This window comes from Bombus pyrosoma, linkage group LG10, assembly GCF_014825855.1.
Source record: "Bombus pyrosoma isolate SC7728 linkage group LG10, ASM1482585v1, whole genome shotgun sequence".
In the NCBI taxonomy this organism is placed as follows: Eukaryota; Metazoa; Arthropoda; class Insecta; order Hymenoptera; family Apidae; genus Bombus; species Bombus pyrosoma.
The window spans coordinates 13,765,278-13,784,283 of record NC_057779.1 but is presented as its reverse complement, the minus strand read 5'-3'; the positions used below and the strand labels follow the sequence as shown (position 1 = coordinate 13,784,283).

Below are 19,006 nucleotides of genomic sequence, written 5' to 3'. Positions count from 1 at the left end.
AAATATAATAAACAAATGTAATAAATAAATGTATGATAATATAAATTTATAAACGCCACAAATTTTCAAGCTTTAAATTACACACATACATATAATTTTTCTAAAGAAAATTTCTTCGTGTTACTTTCCTCTCTTTATTTATAATCATTATCTAGAAATCATTTAAGAAAATTGTTTCGATAAAGTGAATGCATTGTCGGATAAATGTAACTTATCCTAGTACGTGTTGTTATTTATATGTTAACAAATGTAAATCGATTCTTTTTTTTCGATAATGAAATTGTATTGCTAAACTTGTAGCAACAGTGTATTCTCGTAAGTCAAAGAATAAGATATTTTACATTTTGATGGAAAGCTCCGTGAAACCGATTAATAATTTCCTTCTTTGACGTGAACATATTCCTTTAATCACAGATTATGTAGAAGCTTTTGAAAGGTAAACGAGATGCAGTGTAATATTCCATAGTAAAAAGTGGTAAAACTAAGGAAGAAAGAAATTATGTCAAAGTTCGAAATTGATGAAAGACTTTTGTAGGTTAAAGTTCTCAAAAGATCCTTCTGTTCCGTAGGCACAACCCTAGGCGAAGGATATTATAATGAGACGGTCTTTAATGTTTAGTCGGTATAGATAACTAGACTCGATTTAGGAGTAGTAAGAGATAGAAGCGGACTAAGAAATTGCTAATGTTCGAAACGTTGAGAACATAATAATTATCCCTTCAATGTACGCCTCTCGACGTTAAATGGCGAGAAAAGGAAATTGAAATAATGGTGGAAAAGGAAAAAAAGGAAGATGTGCGTTTCATTGCTCGTTACATTGCCGTATAATATATTCCATCCAATGCAAATTGGAATTTATGTGGAAGAATAGTAAGAATATTTTATACGTTCCAATAAAATACGATCGTTTATTATCGCATCAAAAGGTATACGTATAATCGTTTATTAAAATATTGCAACGATTCCAGTTTAAAATCCTGCAAATTACTATTGATTGATCTTTAGATTTGATTTGGATTATTTAAAAAAACATGTTTTTTTTCTTTTAAATCTTGATCATTTATCCAGTTTATTTACCGTATATTGTAAGATGTTGTATACAGTTTTTGCATTTTTGTATGAAACTTTGGTTAAAAATCATATAATTTTGGAATCTTAAGAGATTCCATTTTGGATTAATCTAAGTCCACGTTCCTTCTTACTCTGATTCTTGAGTTTGACCAGTTCTCAGAAAAAAAACCCTGTAGATATGCTTGTCGATTTTCGATCAATTGGTAACTTAGAATACCGGTCTTCCAGCAATTAGCAACATCTCTGTAGTGCATCCAAATCCGAGAGTTACGATCCACGTGCTAAGGGTGTTGATTCTCCAAGCAATATTGTAACACGGTGTAATTGCTATTGAGCAGGCGACGATGAGTCCCTAATTACTTATTAAGGTTCGTTCATCGACCCTTCGGATCGCGAACCTAATAGCGTACCTTCCATCAACACACAGCCTCGAAAGTAGCAGATATCCGTGTTTGTGTTAGAAAGTTCGCCAATTATAAAAATAATCCGAACGTCTGAGAATACACGATTTTCTCATGCGGAATTGAAACGTGTTAGAAATTATTTTGTACCATTAAGAAATGGATTCGTCACGAGATTCTTTCGCAATTCCATCAAGTTCGAAATCTTTATTTTTTGCATTCTCACATTAACTGTACCAAACACACTACCAACCATAGCAAGTTCTAGAATATATTTTTGATTAACGTATCATTTCATTCGCACGACATGTGTTTTATAATGTAAAATGATAAATGAAGTATAATTTATTCGAGTTTTTCAATAAATGTAACGAGTAACAGTAACTAATATTTAATGGCTAGCACTGTATATTAATTGCTCTTTTTATTCTACGTAATTCGTTGATTAATAGAAGGTCGTCGGTTTTAGTTTCGAGAGTTGTTCAATTATAGGACTTGTGTGGCTATTTCTGTGGGGAAGGAAGCCATTATTACAGTTTCCTTTTTATTTTTTAGTTCCCACTTTTATGGAATTCAAACGTAATTAATGGTACTATTTGCAATCTTGAAATGAGTTTGCCTGAGATCATTTAGAAGGTTATTATTCAATATTACTTTCTCAATGGCTTTCCTCTTGTGTCGGTTTTTTCTGGATCCTGTAGCTGTAGCAACTGGTTTAATGTAATTAATTGGAAGTTTTATTTTTATTTCGTTCCGATTGTAACAATTAAAATATATATATATATATGTTGCAACAATATATGTTCTGAAATACATACAATTTTAATGATACTATTTCCAGGTTGAAAGCGATTTTGAAATTATTCATTTGCGACTAACGAGTTTTGATTTCTAACGTATGAGTGTTACTTTCATTATTTGTTCGGGTTTAAGATTCGTTTCTTGATAATATAAAATATCCGGCCGACATTTCTCAAGTAAGATCTGCAGTTGTGGCGGTGTGTCGAGATAAGCGAGAGAAGAAACCATTTAAGCCCTAACGAGGTATCGCTATTGTCATTCTCGGTTACGAAACATACGTACTTACATACACATATATGTATTAGCTGTATAACGATTCTATAAATTTATTTTCCGTCTCTGTGTTACCAAGTGATTTACAATCAAATTATACTATTATATTTCTGTGTGATGTGCATATTATAAATAGGATAATGGATTTGTGCAAGACCATTATTAATATGTGATTACGTGTTAATACATTTGGAAGATCATTATTAAGTTCTTTTGGAATGGTTGGATTTCGAATAACATATTAATTAATTTACATATCCAGGTACTATATATATATATATTTTAGCGAAGTTATCAGATTGGGATACCACAGAAAATTTGATTGCGGAATATTAATTTTGCTTTTTGCTGGCTAAGTTATATCGCCAATATTTCAATGTGGACATTTTACAATTTTCTGCATCCGTTACATTTATATATTAATGATTTACATATTAATAGAGTATGCTCTTCCGCTACCAGTAACGTATTTGTAATTTATTATGGAATTTCTAGTTGTAACTCGATTGTAGATGGGAGCATGCCTGTAGGTTGTGTGCAATAGCGTTTCTGAAATTTAGTAAAGTCGGTAGAGTTTACGTTATCTGGTGCTGTGTCGAGTAGAATCTACTTGTATGACTTTTCATTGTAACGAAATAGCTAATTTTGATGGTAACTGTGAGTTTTCCGCATTAGATTTTTTCACAATATGTGATACTGAAATCTTGTGCATCAATAAACATTTATCGCCTATAAATAACGTAATAAAATAAGAGAATGGACTAGTTTTTAAACATCAAGCCGTAAAAATGGCAAGCTCAATGCTCTACTGATTTGATCTTCCTTTTTTTCTTTTTAAATTTCTTAAACGAGTTCATGCTGGTGATACATTTGATGAATCGATGTACATCTCCGTGTATAAATATCAGGTCGCTTGCTGGTTCCATATAAAACGTAGTAATCGATCTAGATTATCAGGCAAAGCAAAATTTTACATTGACAGAAGATAACTATTTGAAATATACGATAAAAGTTGGCAGACACTTTTTCAAACAGTTACATAAAAATAGTGCATTGCGGTTTTCCCATTCTACCCAAAATCTGAATTTTATTTATAGAATCATTTGCAGTATTCGTAGGATCGGATAACGATAAAAGAATATAAATAAAAATTTGACGAAACAGTCATCAAAAGACACGGCGGGTAAAAATGGAACAGGAATCTAATTTAATTGCACGTATGTATAATCGTTGAGATTATTGTAATATCGAGTATGTGTGTTATTCATAGTATAGGATTTTAAACGAGATAATAAAACTTCTTAACTTTTTGATGATTTGCTAATGATTTACCTAAGGCAACCTTCCATCTCAATACCTAGACTTTTGCAGATTTACATATAACGATAATACGTGAAAATATATTATTGCTCTATTGTAACATTAACAATATATTTATATTGCTAATTAATAAAAATATGTACATTGCTATGAAAGAAAATTTGTCCATATGCTTTTGCAAATACTTTTGAAGAAACACTTATTGTAAATGAAATACATGCAATTTGTATCGTAAGACACAAGAGTTGTACGAAGACAGACAAATAGGTGGATCGATTTATTGGCAATGGCCCAATGACATTGGTTTTACTTTTTTTCCGGACGTGGAAATTGTGTCTAGCGAAGCAACACAGAGTGCGAAAAAGTCGTAAAAGAAATATTTCTTTTTAAGAGCGAGAAGAAGCTTGTACTTCCTTGACATCGGATGGTTAGTCGTTATAGTATTCTATTTAAATCAATAGCCACGAATGCGTCAAAAACTATCGACGATATTGGCAAATGTTTCGAATAAACGTGTTATTATGGGAAACATAATTTGGCGTGAGTTAGCTATTTCGTAGATGGATGCATAAAGTGCGCTATACGAGGTCAACTCTCTATCTTCTTCATTGAAATCATATATTTTTATTGCATTAATAATGCAATAAAACCATTGATGTAAAAAGGACATTGAATCTCAGGTGATATTTCAACATCTTCCTTGGAAATTTTCGACTTCTATCTGCAACATCTGATAGTACTATTAAAAGCTTCGAATGTATTCACGAAGGAATCGATTTAAATAAGACATTTTGCATACCTGTACAGAAGTATAAGGAACGAGAAAACGAATTCCTTCGATTGCATAATTAAATCTAGTGATTTGAAATCCTAATTGTTTGATAGATTATTCTAGGTAGAAGTCCAGTTAGCTTTCTCCATCGCTGGATCGGTAAAGATTTGATATATTTTTCACAACACGGGTAAAAGAAATATTTACGTAACATCTTGAAGATTTTTATCTGACTTTGGGAAAATGACACGGTTATCTCAATTTTCGATGACGGAAATATGGAACCATATTATATGCATAAACTCTCACGTACAGACGAGTCACTTAACTTTACCCTTATCTCTGCCACTGTAAATTACTTGTACGCTGTTTGTTAGATGAAAAACATATTTTGACTAAAAACCGTATGGTATCAGGGCAAAGCGTATAACGTAATATTTGATTAAATTTTTATTACGTTGCTTTTTTATTGAAATGCCAGTTTGAGTTTATCAAAAATAACATATGTCGTTTAGTTCCGCAGTTAGGAAGAGTATCGAACGCTGGGTAAAAAATTATTGGGGCGTATTTGTCCAGAAAACAGTAATTACCGAAGTATATTGTACGTCTCATTTGGTGTCATACAAGTTTGTGAGAAAAATTTTTTCATATAGCAAACGTTTGATGTGTAATTTAAGGTAGCAGAGTCAGGTAATCTACCCTGTACATCTATTCAAGTAAACAAGAAATATATTGGATTTAATTTCTACGTCTTATATTTATTCTATATAATTTTTAATAAGATTTTTCGTAAATATTACCGACCTAATTAGATTTTTTTTTAGAAATATGTGTTTCATAAAAAAATTATACGACTATACAATAATAAAATAAGATATACAAAAATAATACAATTAAATATTGTATTTTCTAACTTTTCCACGATATTTCAAATAAAGTGGTGTACAACGAATTTGTATCGCTTATATTAGTAGCTTTATGACGAAATTATTTAAAGCAACAGTATAATGATTCATAAATTAATGAGATACAATGTGATCCTTTTTAAATGCTTCTAAATTTGTATTTATTTGATTATACCATTTCTTTACTTACTCTTACAAAATTGAAATATTTATTATATCGTATTCAGTGTTTAAATAAAACCATTTTCAAAGTAACGCCTTTCATCATCAACATTTCAACATCGATTTCAAATGGAAAAGCTAACTGGTAAGGCTATTTAAATAATTTTCCAAGCAAATATTTCTAATAAGGTAAAAGTTTTATCATTGTAAACAGATTCGAGAGTCTACCTGCAGAGTAGTTTCGATAACAAGATTAGCTAGTTATTAGGATTTCTTTGTGTCTCGATCGCGACAATTTACTACCACAGTAATTTAAATCGCGCCGGTATTTGAATAGAAAGACTAAATGTTCGATTACCATATTAACCCTTCGTCATTTTGCGAAGTAACATTCATTACAGTCTCCGCTAATTGCAGTATATTTCATTGCGGCACCATATATGTATAATTTGTACGATTTAAACCCTGTCCAATCCTATTGCGTGCATTAAATAACATGAGAAATTGTGGAAACCGTTTACGTCATCACGATCTAAAACGCAATACAAAATCTTTAAATTAATATAATTAACCTCGTTTATTTAAATATTTCAACTTTTGCGTAGCTTATCATAAATTCCACGTTTCATGACATTTTTTTGCGCGTTTTGCTTCGATGGAACGAGAAAATATGCCAATTAACAGCAAAAATTCTTCGTTGATTTTAGTTTTTCGACGTAGATGCGGTGTAAAATCCTAATTAATAGCAATTATATTCGTTTACTATTTATGGTCTGACTAGTTGATACATATATCCGGTCTTTGCCCGGGACATTATATAATGTATAATCTTCTATAAAAAAAATTTTTAACAATGAAAATTTTGCGAATTTCTACTGGCTTGGCAAACGTTCTGTAGTTCGTGAAACGATTGTTACACAGCGAAATTGTAAAGCTTCTGACCTCTCGATACCGTACAACTTTCATTTGAAACGTTTTTCCGTATTTCTGATAGTTACAGAAATAATCGCGTATAGATACTCAAACAGATATACTGTACGTATGTGCGTTTCGGCTTCATCAATTATTGTTTTCGCCGAACGCGTATACGGATTTATAGGCTAAGTTGATAGTACACATACAACACATACATCAATCATTGACATGCGTCAATCGTCCTCAAAGAAATAACAAATTAAATATTAAAATTAAATAGTATTTAAATTGCTTCGTTTCAATGTTTATATAAATTTATCTCAATTTGAACGTATATATTTATATATTTACAATACGTTCTGATAAGGCGTGATACTTCACGCTGAAAAAAAGGCATTACTCGGAGGGTGAGATCATATCGTCTCGCTAATAGCGAGTCGCTGTACATACCGTGACAGCGGTTCATATTTTTTATAATTATTATATATATTATGAAGGTTTATAATTCAGATTCATATTTTTGACACCTGCCTCCTTTTGTCACAGGTTAATGTTTCACACACACAAACCTTACTCGATAAATGTTCCTTAAAAAGGCGAGAACCGTATCAAAATCCATCCAATGTTATTTTTATCATACTATTTTATATTATTTTATTATACTATTATTATTAATTTTATTTTATACTATGTGTAGATACATGCAATGATACATATAATACATATAATACATATAATAATAGTATTTGTAACACAAAGAAAGCATTTGTTACTAGCAGACGTTCTGTTGAAATAAAAGAATATTCGGATGGAAAAATGTTTCGATATTAGAATATTCGAATAATAGAGAATATTCGAATATGGGAAGCCGTACGATGTTAATCAAAATAAAGAAGAATTGCTTTGTATGGAATGTAAACAATTCTTACCTAAAATGTCCAAACATCCGAGTTCTGATATCATCGGGCTGGTGTTAATCTGACACATGTAACAATCTCTATCCGACTCCTTCAACTGACGAATGTGCAGCCGCCACGTGCCGTTGACGACTTCCTCCGTGGCTTGGCTACTTCCTGTCACCCCGAAGGCGTTACCGGACGCTGCGCCGGACCCGGAACATCCGCTGGTCTCATAGGAGACCGAGATACGTGCATTGTGCGTTACCGTTCTAGTGTGGACTGAGAGAATCGTTTGGTCCGAGGCACGTAGCCAGCCAACCTGGAAAATCCATTGTCATTTCCTTACCTTTGCCGTGCCAGCGACCAACTCTTTACCGTAACAGAAATTTCATATAGTTGCTCGAATAATCTTAATACTAATGATTTTTCGATACATCCGCATATTGCATCGATCGATACTCTTTTCTGTTCTTTACGTATTAGGTTGTCCGAAAAGTGTCTTTCTTTCGCAAACATGTTTTTTACAACAACTCACCTTCGTGAAAACGTGAAACCAAATTTGTGGAATGTCGCAGTGTTTATCTCAACAGAACAAAATGGATCGTACGTAACTCGACAAAATAATATAAACCAAAAAACGTGGTGCGTTTATTATTTCTTCATAAAATGAAAGAAACCTTTCGGACAACCTAATATTTCCTTTGCTAATACTTTCTTTCGTACATGGATTTCATAATCGTATGCTTCGTCACGCTTTTCATTTCATTTTGTCTTTATATACCGTTTACGATAAGCATGAGAACGATATAGAATCGATCACATTTATCATTTTTAAATTAACCAATCATTGATTCAATTATCGACTTAATTTATCATCGTAGATTGTTGTTCGCCACCTTGTATTTCGTAAGAATTAATGGACACGAAAATTAATCGAAAGCAGAGGAATATACTGGGGAGAATGGTGAGAGAAACGAGCAAAAAACGAAATTCAACGAGGACGATCGATAAAGTAACGAAATGTAACATCTTCGCGCACGTAAATTAGGCTTTTTTTTTAGAAAAATGGGACCACAACGAATGTGATATAGAAATATGAAAGTGTTACGTGTAATTAATTTTAAAGTGAAAATTGATCGTTTATTCCTTTTTCGTTAGTTTCCCTTCGTTTCGGCAAATACGACATATTGATCGACGGGAGAAAATATTCCACACACAGAAATCGCATTAATTTCTGTCGATTTTCGTTATACCATAATCCAGTCATCCTTCGAGCATTCAATTTGAAAATAATATGAAAGTAAAACAACGTTTATAAGTTTGGCTGGCATTTTCTCTCATAAAAGATCTCCGGGAACTATTTGGATCTGACTGGGGGCCGAGCTTATCTTAATCCATCCCTGCCTGCCAAGCTGCCTTGAGTGGCTTTCTATAGACCGAATATTTCATCTAGGTGGATACTTTACGGGTGGAATCTGTCGCCAGGGAAAATGTGTCTTCTCCGTCTCTACTTACTCCTCAATCCACCATCCAGTTCCGATTCTCTCTTTCTCTCTTCTTCCCAACACATACACACATATTACCGCCCCTTTCTCTACTATCTTCTTCTTCACGCTTTCTGTGCTTCCATTTCCCACGATCTTTCCCTCTTCCTCTTCGAATATATAGATTTCGATCGAAAAACTTATTACTAAATATAGCTAACCCTGGAAGGAGGATAACTCTCGGTTGGATTAGGAACGAGAGGTACTCGAGGGAAAATTTTTCGCAGAAGCGTACACAAACGTTGAACTGCAGTACCTATCGCTAGATGAAATTAATCGTTTTTCTTTCCTCTTTAATTAAACGATTTGTGCGAATCTAAGCACAAATCTGTTTCTCTGTTATGTGGTTACGCGATTTTTAACGACACATTACATTATTTAACACGTTGTTACACGTTTTTAAATACGAGACATTGGAAGAGAGAGTGGGTAATGAGAGAAAAGGAAGAGAGGGAGAGAGAGAGAGAGAGAGAATCTGTCAGCTTCGGTGATTTAATTTTGTCGCATACTTGTCGTTTTTAAATTCTGACTGACATTTTTTAATTTGACACTTTGCCCGTTTTGAACGAAGTTTCGTACAAGATTACTCATCACCGGACGTTATTAAAATTCGTTGTACCTTTCAATGCACATTATTCCTTGATCTTCTTTGATACAAAAAGAAAACATGTGCACGTCGGTGATTGTAACGCTTGCTATACGTGTAATATCGTCACTTTCATGTTACTTTTTACGTATTATTCATAAAACTGTATTGTGAATAACATTACTTTGTAAATAATTGAATATATTAACAATAAAACAAAAATGGTAAGATGCATTTTAGTTTAGCTTACTTCATTCTTGTTTGGAGAATTCTTAAACTGTGCGTAAGATCTTAAGAGTAAAACTAGCGATTAAAAAATTCTATTAAACAATATTAAACCTGTTAGACTAGGTGATAGAGATTAATTGAATCTAGCGATACCAAAGAGGCTTCCATTATTTTTATACTTTACGAAATAAATACAAAAATTATCATATAACTCCCAGTTTTGATTTGATTTTATGTGTATATTGAATTAGAAATATGTGTATATATATATACACTTTTTATACAATGAATGCTGTATTTCGCAACATTTTGAATATGAATAAAACTAAAAATATTAAGTTAACTTTCGTAATTTTATAATCGTAGATATCTGCGAAATATTTTTGTTTCGCTTCCATGAATCATTACCGTAAAGTAGTGAGAGTTTATTTATATTCAATTACCTTATATTTTCCAATATTGCGAACACAGCAAGAAAAAACGACTTCACGGCCGATTGCAGCTGTTTGATTTCCAACTGGAGCGATAAATACAGGTCCCGTAGCAGTGTTTGAATCTGAAATAGGAGGAGATATTTTTTTATGAATTTATATATTCTATTTATAAAACAAAGTACGGCAAATAAAAATTATGATAGAAAATGTGGAAAATTTATGTACGTGGTGTTCGAAAATTATTTGTCACGACCATTATACACCTCTAGATGAGTGAAGATATGTACAAAAATGTAGCTGCAAAATTGACATTAACCCAGGAATTCAGGGCCAAATTTCTGTATTGCCTCGTATCCTACTCATCGTGAGGATAGAAGATCTCAACGGAACCCTGGATTGCAATCCGACCGTTTTTTTTGGGGGGGGGGGGGAAATGTTTAAAAACAAAAGCCACTTAAACGTATATTTGCTCCACTCGCAACGACATACAAAAATATTTCATATGTAGTTTATATGATATTAAATAATGAATATGCGTATTGGCGATAATGCGTAATGATACGATGATGAATATGCTCAAAGAATATTTTGCCCGAAGGTCATTTGTTCGAAGCTGGTATTAGTTTGCATATAGATCAATCTTTTTCTTTTCTATTGCGTGTTATAGCTAGCATTAGAATATGAATTTATTTACATCGACACTGGCGGACTCAGCATAAAACGCGAGAGAACTCGATGTAAGTAAACATGTTTACTTAACATGTAACACTACAAATATGTATCTAGAGGACCTGATCGCTATGAGCTTCCTAAGGTATCTCCGCCACTCGCTTTCCTAAATGTTATACAGATAAGTATTTGAAATGATGTTCCTTTACTACAATGCCAGAAATGGAAGTAAACAATAATGGGGTTAAGATCACAAGTTCTAATTATTCTGTCATATTGTCTGTCATGTTGTAAGTTGTTCATTGTAAACGCCTTGCTTTAATTTCGTCAAGGAAAATGAGCGGCGCTTCGAATAAACTCGACGCTATACTACGACACGATTTTAATTGAAGTTCAACGACAAGTATGACAGATACAGTACGTTTATAAAAGATACATTAGTCTTGGCGTTAAGCGTGATTAAAACGCATTGGCTGAAGAATACTGAGATATTATCGAAAAGGCCGCTGCTGAAAATCACCGTGACAATCTGCGTTCTGCTAGAAGGCGATGTTCTCGGTGCTGTGGCATTGTAGTTAAAGCCGGCAAAATTAATATTCCAATAAATGTTTCTAAAAGAAATCTGGCGAGAAAACGTGGTGCGATAGTAAATACGGTAATGTACAGTCACAAAATTATCTTTGATCGTCGGCGACGTGTACAATCTCGATAAAAATAAAGTTCATGCTAAACTCTAATTTTGCGAGTCGCTGGTATTCCAAGGTCATATCGTTACACGTACGCTTTGAACGCATTCTAATGTCAGGTACAATATGTAGAAGGAAACTGATACGCACTTAAGTATAAAAGCACATCGATAACCTATGAAAGATAATATGGACATTGGCGCGATAATTTACTTTTTGCGACATATTGTGCCTTTCACATTGTTCGAATTGTATGTAAAATATTCTTTGTTACATCAGAATTGAAAGAGATATTTAGATAGCCTGTTCTAAACGAAACGTCTGTACATAAATGCATGAAAAATGTAATACGATCAATCGTTGCATTGTGTAGGTACGTATTTTTAAATTGTAGAATGACAAATTACCATAACTGTTTTACACTTCAACAGCGATACAACCATAAACTTTTTATGTTTAATCAATTGATTCATTGTTTGTTTGACGATTTTTCGCGATTGAAATCGCTGTTTTTAATTTTTATTGGATTGATCTATGTCGTTTGTTATCATTTTCAACTTCGGCATTAAACATTTATGCTTATATACCGTATATTCGTTGAAATTATTGAAAGATTTTTAAGTTTGAATCGTAATATTATCTCAAATATCATAGTCATAATATCATAATCTGATCTGAGTGAATTTCTTTTTTCTTTTTTCTAGTTATCAAGTATATTGTAATCAATTTTCGTTGAGAATTATAGGCAAGTTAGGCTGGCATGATACAGTGGCATGCGGAGTAATTTGAAATTACTCACAGTTGGCTTTTATGCGAGTGAATGTTCTACTTCAGCTGAATCTATTGTGTAGTTCTAGAGGCTAGTGTCTTTTTAGTCTGCGGATGTGTTCTGTACTGTCCAACAGTTGGGTCACCGGTGGGTTCGGGTGATTGCTTACACATGTATTATATCTATTGCTGTACTTTAATATTTCTCCTTTTATTATGAGTATCTTTAGGTCGCGATGCATTCTTTCCCTGGTTATATTTCACAAAGCGTTCATTGACATTCAATCATTGAAATTTAACTTAAATTGTTATATTAGTAAAAAGCAAACACGATTCCAATAATTTATGATATCTTCGGTTGTTGATCTTTTTAATTCAGTTATTGGTCTGGGACAAAAGCAATGTGAAACTTCTTAAAAGCAAAAATTTTTTCTATCCAAATTACATATTAAAAATCTTTTAATTCTTCGCATCTTTCAAATGTGAATAGAAGTAGTTCTTCGTTTCTCTTAGATATGACATGTTTTTTTCTTTCCTAAGATTCAACTAATTGCTGCAGAAAGTAGATCACCTCCATTTTGTCGTCAAACATCGTACAGTTAATTACAGATAACGTGTTCGTAATTCGATCGATATATTTGAATATATATGTCATTATGTGCCTTTGTATTATATTCTTTTGGTTCATTTTATAATTCCTGATAGAATAGAGGACGTTGATATCGTCTTACTGAAACCTACCTGTATTATCTTCTTAATTCGTATTAAATCAGCGCTATAATAAAATTGCAAAATGACAGGAAAAACTTCTTTATCAATTAAACCTAACAAAGTTACTATTTATTTTAACATTGCATGAAATAAATTGTTCGTCTTTTTTTATAAACGGAGTTTCGCTGAATTAGACAATTTTTTAAATATGCAATAAAGTATATAAAAATATATAATATACAAATATACGTATATAATGCAAAAATCATCATTGCGATATTATTCCTCGTTTATTTATTCGTAACTTTCTTTGTAGGATGTAAAACTACGCATATCTACGTCACAAACTTGTAAAATATTCTGCCTTTGCAGCAAGACATACAATAATGAAACTGCAAAGAGCTTGAGCATAAGACTCAAAGAGCATGAAATATACACCAGATTGGATTACGTACAATCGACCGTAACAGAGTACGAAAAGAATGAAGTGGAGAATGTAAGACTAAAACTACAGTCTAACATCAATAGACATATTGATCATTGTCAGCTCACCATCATCTGAGATACGTTTCTCCAATTTTTTTAGCTATACTACTTAGACTCTTCTTTTATACTTCTATTCAATTGGCACTTTTGAATATCTTTAGAACCGTAGAATAACACTCGATAATCGTTGAACGAACGATGAACTAAACTATTGACGACGCAAACAGTAAGTACTTAAACTGAAAAGGTCATCGAAACACGGGTGTATAAAGTTCTCGTCTTAATTTTCTCATAAAATTCAGGACTTGTCTGTTTTTTTAACGTTAGCTAGAACGTTACTTGCTTTTTCTCTCTGCCATATTTCTAGAGGTTTGATTTAAAATTAAAGTAACCATAACTCTTTATCTCTCACGCTTAAAATTCATTGCAACCAATCCGGCCCCTGCTGTAGTTATCCAAAGAATATAAATTGGAAATGGCGATTAAAAATTTATTGTTTCGTTATTCCTATCCATTAGCGACAACCGATTATTATTACAAACTGCTATTATGACTTTAGTATCGTCGATACGACAAAATTATTATTTTCATGTAGTTTCTCTTAAACGCGAATTCTTTCAAATCTATCAAAAAACATTTACTCAACTGACGATTATTTTTAAATCTAGTCGCACGATTATCTTTGCATTTTAATGACGGTACGCCACTTGAATAATCAACTGCTCTTCATTGATTTGACGTGCAGCGTACCGAGGCCATTGTTACATCGTGCGATCGTTGCAATATATTAGTGTCAGATGTCGTTTGCGAAATATAATTTACTGTTCTATCAGTTTAATTATATTTACAGGAGATGCTGAAAATAAATACTTTGGATTTTAAGCCATGCCTACAGGCTATTAATCATTAATTTGTCCATACTTCCTTGATTGATTCCCAATACGTTGGAAGTTGTTGGAAAGCCTGTTCAATACTGTAATGTAGTATCACAACGTTTTTAACAGCTGTTGCGTATTTATCGAATTTCAAGCGTGCGTTACAAGTAAAAATTCGATACAAATTCTAGACGATTCTAAATAATAATAAATTCTAATCCACATCCAGTCCAATCCACGTGTTTAAATAATTGCAATAAACCATCTGTTCACATGTACGAACAAGATTTTCAACAATTTCAAACAGTACCAGGAAGTACCGAAAGTACTTACGATTAGTACAGAAATCAAGTTAATGACAAAAAGTCTGCGGGATATTTACAAATCAAATAAAACATACGTATGTTCATCGTTGAATTAATTCTTGAATTGGGAAATATTAAGCAGTCACCTATATACATATTCAGTATACATAAGAGGATCGCGCTACGTTTACAAGACTCAAACAATTCCATCGAGTGATTCTAATAGTTAGAATCGTAACAGTCTCAGAACTTCGATTTATATATGCAATACGTTGATATAGCTGACGATGAATTGTAAATTCGTTCGACGTTTACGGTATATAGTATGACGAATTGTAATATTCTATCTCTATTACACATTAGCATAAGGATATGTTCTTCCGATGCGCGAATCTGCTAATAAAGGTTCAAGCTTGAGTCACGTTCAGTGGAAACGTGACCTAATGTACGTATGTTGACAAGTTAGTAAATAGATGCTGTAAAATATCTTGCACGCAAGTATCTTAGTATCGAGGTTACTGACAAAACGTAGTAAGTTATACATCATTATTATAATATATAAATAAAATAATACATTTGATCTATAAAACAACCAATCTTATATATTTATTTACAGTACATAGAGCAAAGAAGCAAAATAACTACTGAGATAAAAGTTTATTTCTATAATATCCAATTCTTGGTAGTGGCATCGATGAATTGTATTAAAAGTATTTATACCTACAGTGACTCGCAAAGGTATTCTTACACTTACCATAGAACATTTTTATACGTATATTGTGCGTGTTGTATACAATTTCATAATTTTATTATATATTACAGCCTTGTAAAGTTTTTAAATTTTGACATTTCATCAGCACTATAATGAGACTTAACTGCTACGATTCTATTGGCAAGATTTGAATGCAATCTGAAAATTGTACACAAAAGTAGCAAGACATTTACTTATATCTACTAAGAAATATTAGTATACTATGTGAATAGTCACCTCTAGTATACAAAAAGTATGAAAGATGATCCCACTGAATACCAAGACTTATTAATATTGTGGATGATTGCTTGTTTAAGTAATAATATAATAATTAAGTAATAATTTCTGTACATTTTCAGAGTCCATTATTTATATAAATATGGCAATCCAGTGTCTCTACGTGAAATTTCAAAACGTTTCGTATAATAGAAAAGATGTCGACAAGTGAAGAAATACTTCTGTGAGCCACTGTAAATGATCGATGTTTCAAAGGTAGACGATAAGGTAGACTGTACGGCGACTTGGGACAGCGTGTCAAACTTGGTCGACTAAATAACGAAATACTATTGTAGGCGTGATAGATTGACAGTCTGATAGAATGTTTAAAGCTGTTCGACACGATTGTGAGAAAAGACGTCTGGCGTAGCCCGCGGACAGAGGCGCAGTGAAAGCCGGCGGTGACGTTTTGGCTTCACCAAGGTGAAGTAAGGAGTAACGTGATGAGACTATAGTCTCATAGCTCTAAGTCCTATGATTAGGTGAGCTTTGCGAACCGTTTCTCACTACCGGTTACACTTTTCAACATGTACTGTACGAATGAATTTATTTGCGTTTGTAAACACGATGAAGCTCTTGAATTATTAATTGCTGAAACATCCAATATTCTATTGAACATTTTTCTATTACAAGCTGGTATATCAAGAATTTTTTTAGAAAAGGTCGCATTACACATCGTACTTACGGTATTTTGTATTGGACATTTAGAAAGATTGTCTCGCAAGAATTTGGCGTTGTCACAACATTTAATCGCTAGTATCGATTATTATGAACGATTACGTTACGTTAAAATAACGAATAAAAATTTATCGCTGCGAACGATTTTGGACAGTTCTGAATAACGAAGAAAATATTTTTGCGACAGTTGCAAATTTTTATCGATATCTGTGTATCTTATCGTTAACTACATAAACGAATTCTTCGCTTTGTTATTTTTAAGCAATATTATTCATACGCGAAATATATCATTCAGTGTAGACTAGACAACATAAATCTTCCTAATAATATTTTTATTACCACGAAAAGGTACTTTTCTTTCAAATGAAAAATTTATATTTGTTTTGTAATTTCCCGAGTGAGATTTTTGTTATCAAAAGCTAGAGTAAATGTCACGTTCCCATAATATGTATTTATCTTCTCTTTCTAGTTAATTTATTTTTGGAGAAAACAAATCATTCGAAGACAAGGACGTATACGTATGCACATGCTTTTGGAAAAAGGGTAAAATTAAACTTTTCTAAACAAATCATACATACTCCTCTTTTTTACAGAGAAAATAAAAAGAGAATAAAACAATATTTCATTTTTATAGCCTTCAGTAGTTCCATATCTATGTTATCGGGCATATTTCTTGAGAATTTGATCTTTCCAACTTTATATTCTACACAAACACGTTTATTGCACTATAAATATTTTCTATTTTACTATTCATGTGATACCATACTGGCTATCGTTCATGAAATTTTTATCACATTTATTGATAATTTATGTGAAAGGATTACATTCTATGATATACACTAATGCTAAATATACCCTGTAACTTCTATATACATTTTCAGCTTTCTTTTAAACTCTACTAATGTAATCGTGTATCTCATTACACTGTTAATGGAACTTTGTATAATCCACTTGATAAGATTTCAGCGAAACGTCCTTCTAAGTAATATGAAATTACCAGAAAAATTGGAATTCTGAAAGAAAAACTAGTACAAAGTGCACGCAACGATGTAAATTGTTAGAGAATTGAAAAAGCTAAAAAATGTCAGAGAAGTATAAAGGAAGGTATAAAAATTACAATAAAGTGGCAAGAAAATCATCTTGACTCTCTCGGTGGTACTCTAAATTTGGTAGTCAAACACGAAAATTTCATAAAAACGAAACTAATACAGCGATGAATTTCAAATTAAGCTGCGCTAAACAAATTAGTCGGTTAAAGGTATTTTAACGGAGTAGTTGTTTCAGGATAATAATTTTCTCCGCTAATTGTGGACGACTTCTTGTTTCTACATCGTGCTTTAAAAGATAAATGGAACAGAAAATATACAGATAGGTGAAAAAGGCAAAAAATGATGAAATAACACTTTAGTGGGGTTTTAATTAAACAGTATCAGTGCTACTTTTATAAAATATAATAATGTGTTTATCTTTTTATATGTTTGAGTCTGCGTTTCTTATTCTACCGTTTCAGAAAACTCAAAATAAATACAAAAACTGATTATCACGATGCAATCAATTATAATACGAGTCTTTTTTTAATGATAATACATTTTCGATTCTTTGTTTTCAGCAGTCTGGAAACAGGATATTGCATCTTCATATTTTTAATTAAATTTTCCATTCAATTTTATTTATTGTCTATATATACCTATCACATTTATTCCTAACACAATGGCAGACAGTTTTCGAGAGACAGGAATCGACAAACTAGTTTTGTGTGTTTCACAGGAGAAGCTATAATTAAAATTTGCCAGAGAAGAATCGCGTTAAATATGTAATATTGAACGCAATTTTTGTGACGAGTGGTATCATTTGTCATTGCAAAATATCAACAACGAAATTGCTTTCATACTTAACGTATGTGTAATTGATTGTGAAAGGGATTAAGAATGATATAAACACATGCGCATATTAATTGCAACAATAATCTACGAATAGTACTAATTTCTTAGCAAATTCTTCATTTCTTATACGCTGTATTGTTTTAAACGTCTCAATTGGATATTCGTATCTCTTCCATTAGAATTTACAAACGTAAGCATTGCAGTACTTCCACGTATGAACGTACTTATACGTAATGAGTGAAAAGAACAGCTGTTCTTGAAATTTCAATTATGTCGTCGTTATATCGTTATTATCACTGTTATAGAAAATTTACCTACGTTCAAAAATATCTGTAACTTTGGTGGAAAGGATAAAACAACGTGATAGACAGGTTTAGGAGAGAATAATTAAGAGTGACGTCATTAATATTGAAAATAACGTAAGGTCAGTCGTGAATGCGTACGAAATAGAAAATGAAAACGAAAAGTTGGTTTATTAAAGGTTGTTAAATCGTCGCGCATCGGCGCATTCCTGTGTTTTCTCAACGGTAGAAAATATTTCACGGGCGTTAACGGGACAGTACGACATTACTCTTGTCTCGCACGTTTCGCTCCGAGATTTCTCCGT

General features: G+C 32.3%; 1 protein-coding gene and 1 long non-coding RNA gene across 3 annotated transcripts in view; one reads left to right on the top strand and one right to left on the bottom strand.

Annotated features, from left to right (window-relative positions):
- The window catches only part of LOC122571493 (lachesin-like), a 92,538-nt gene that overhangs the window by 16,749 nt on the left and 56,783 nt on the right, over positions 1-19,006 (bottom strand). The window contains exons 2-3 of the mRNA XM_043735307.1: positions 10,321-10,433; positions 7,550-7,838 (exon numbers count right to left, since the gene is read on the bottom strand). Coding sequence (XP_043591242.1) covers positions 7,550-7,838; positions 10,321-10,433 — 402 coding nt within the window. The remainder of the gene's footprint in view (positions 1-7,549; positions 7,839-10,320; positions 10,434-19,006) is intronic.
- LOC122571496 lies at positions 15,121-17,201 on the top strand. 2 transcript variants are annotated; one of them, XR_006318093.1, is made up of 5 exons: positions 15,121-15,342; positions 15,428-15,549; positions 15,634-16,054; positions 16,135-16,320; positions 16,986-17,201. It is a non-coding gene; the product is annotated as an uncharacterized LOC122571496 (long non-coding RNA). The 2 variants fall into 2 exon arrangements; XR_006318092.1 differs by having other exon boundaries at positions 15,634-16,320.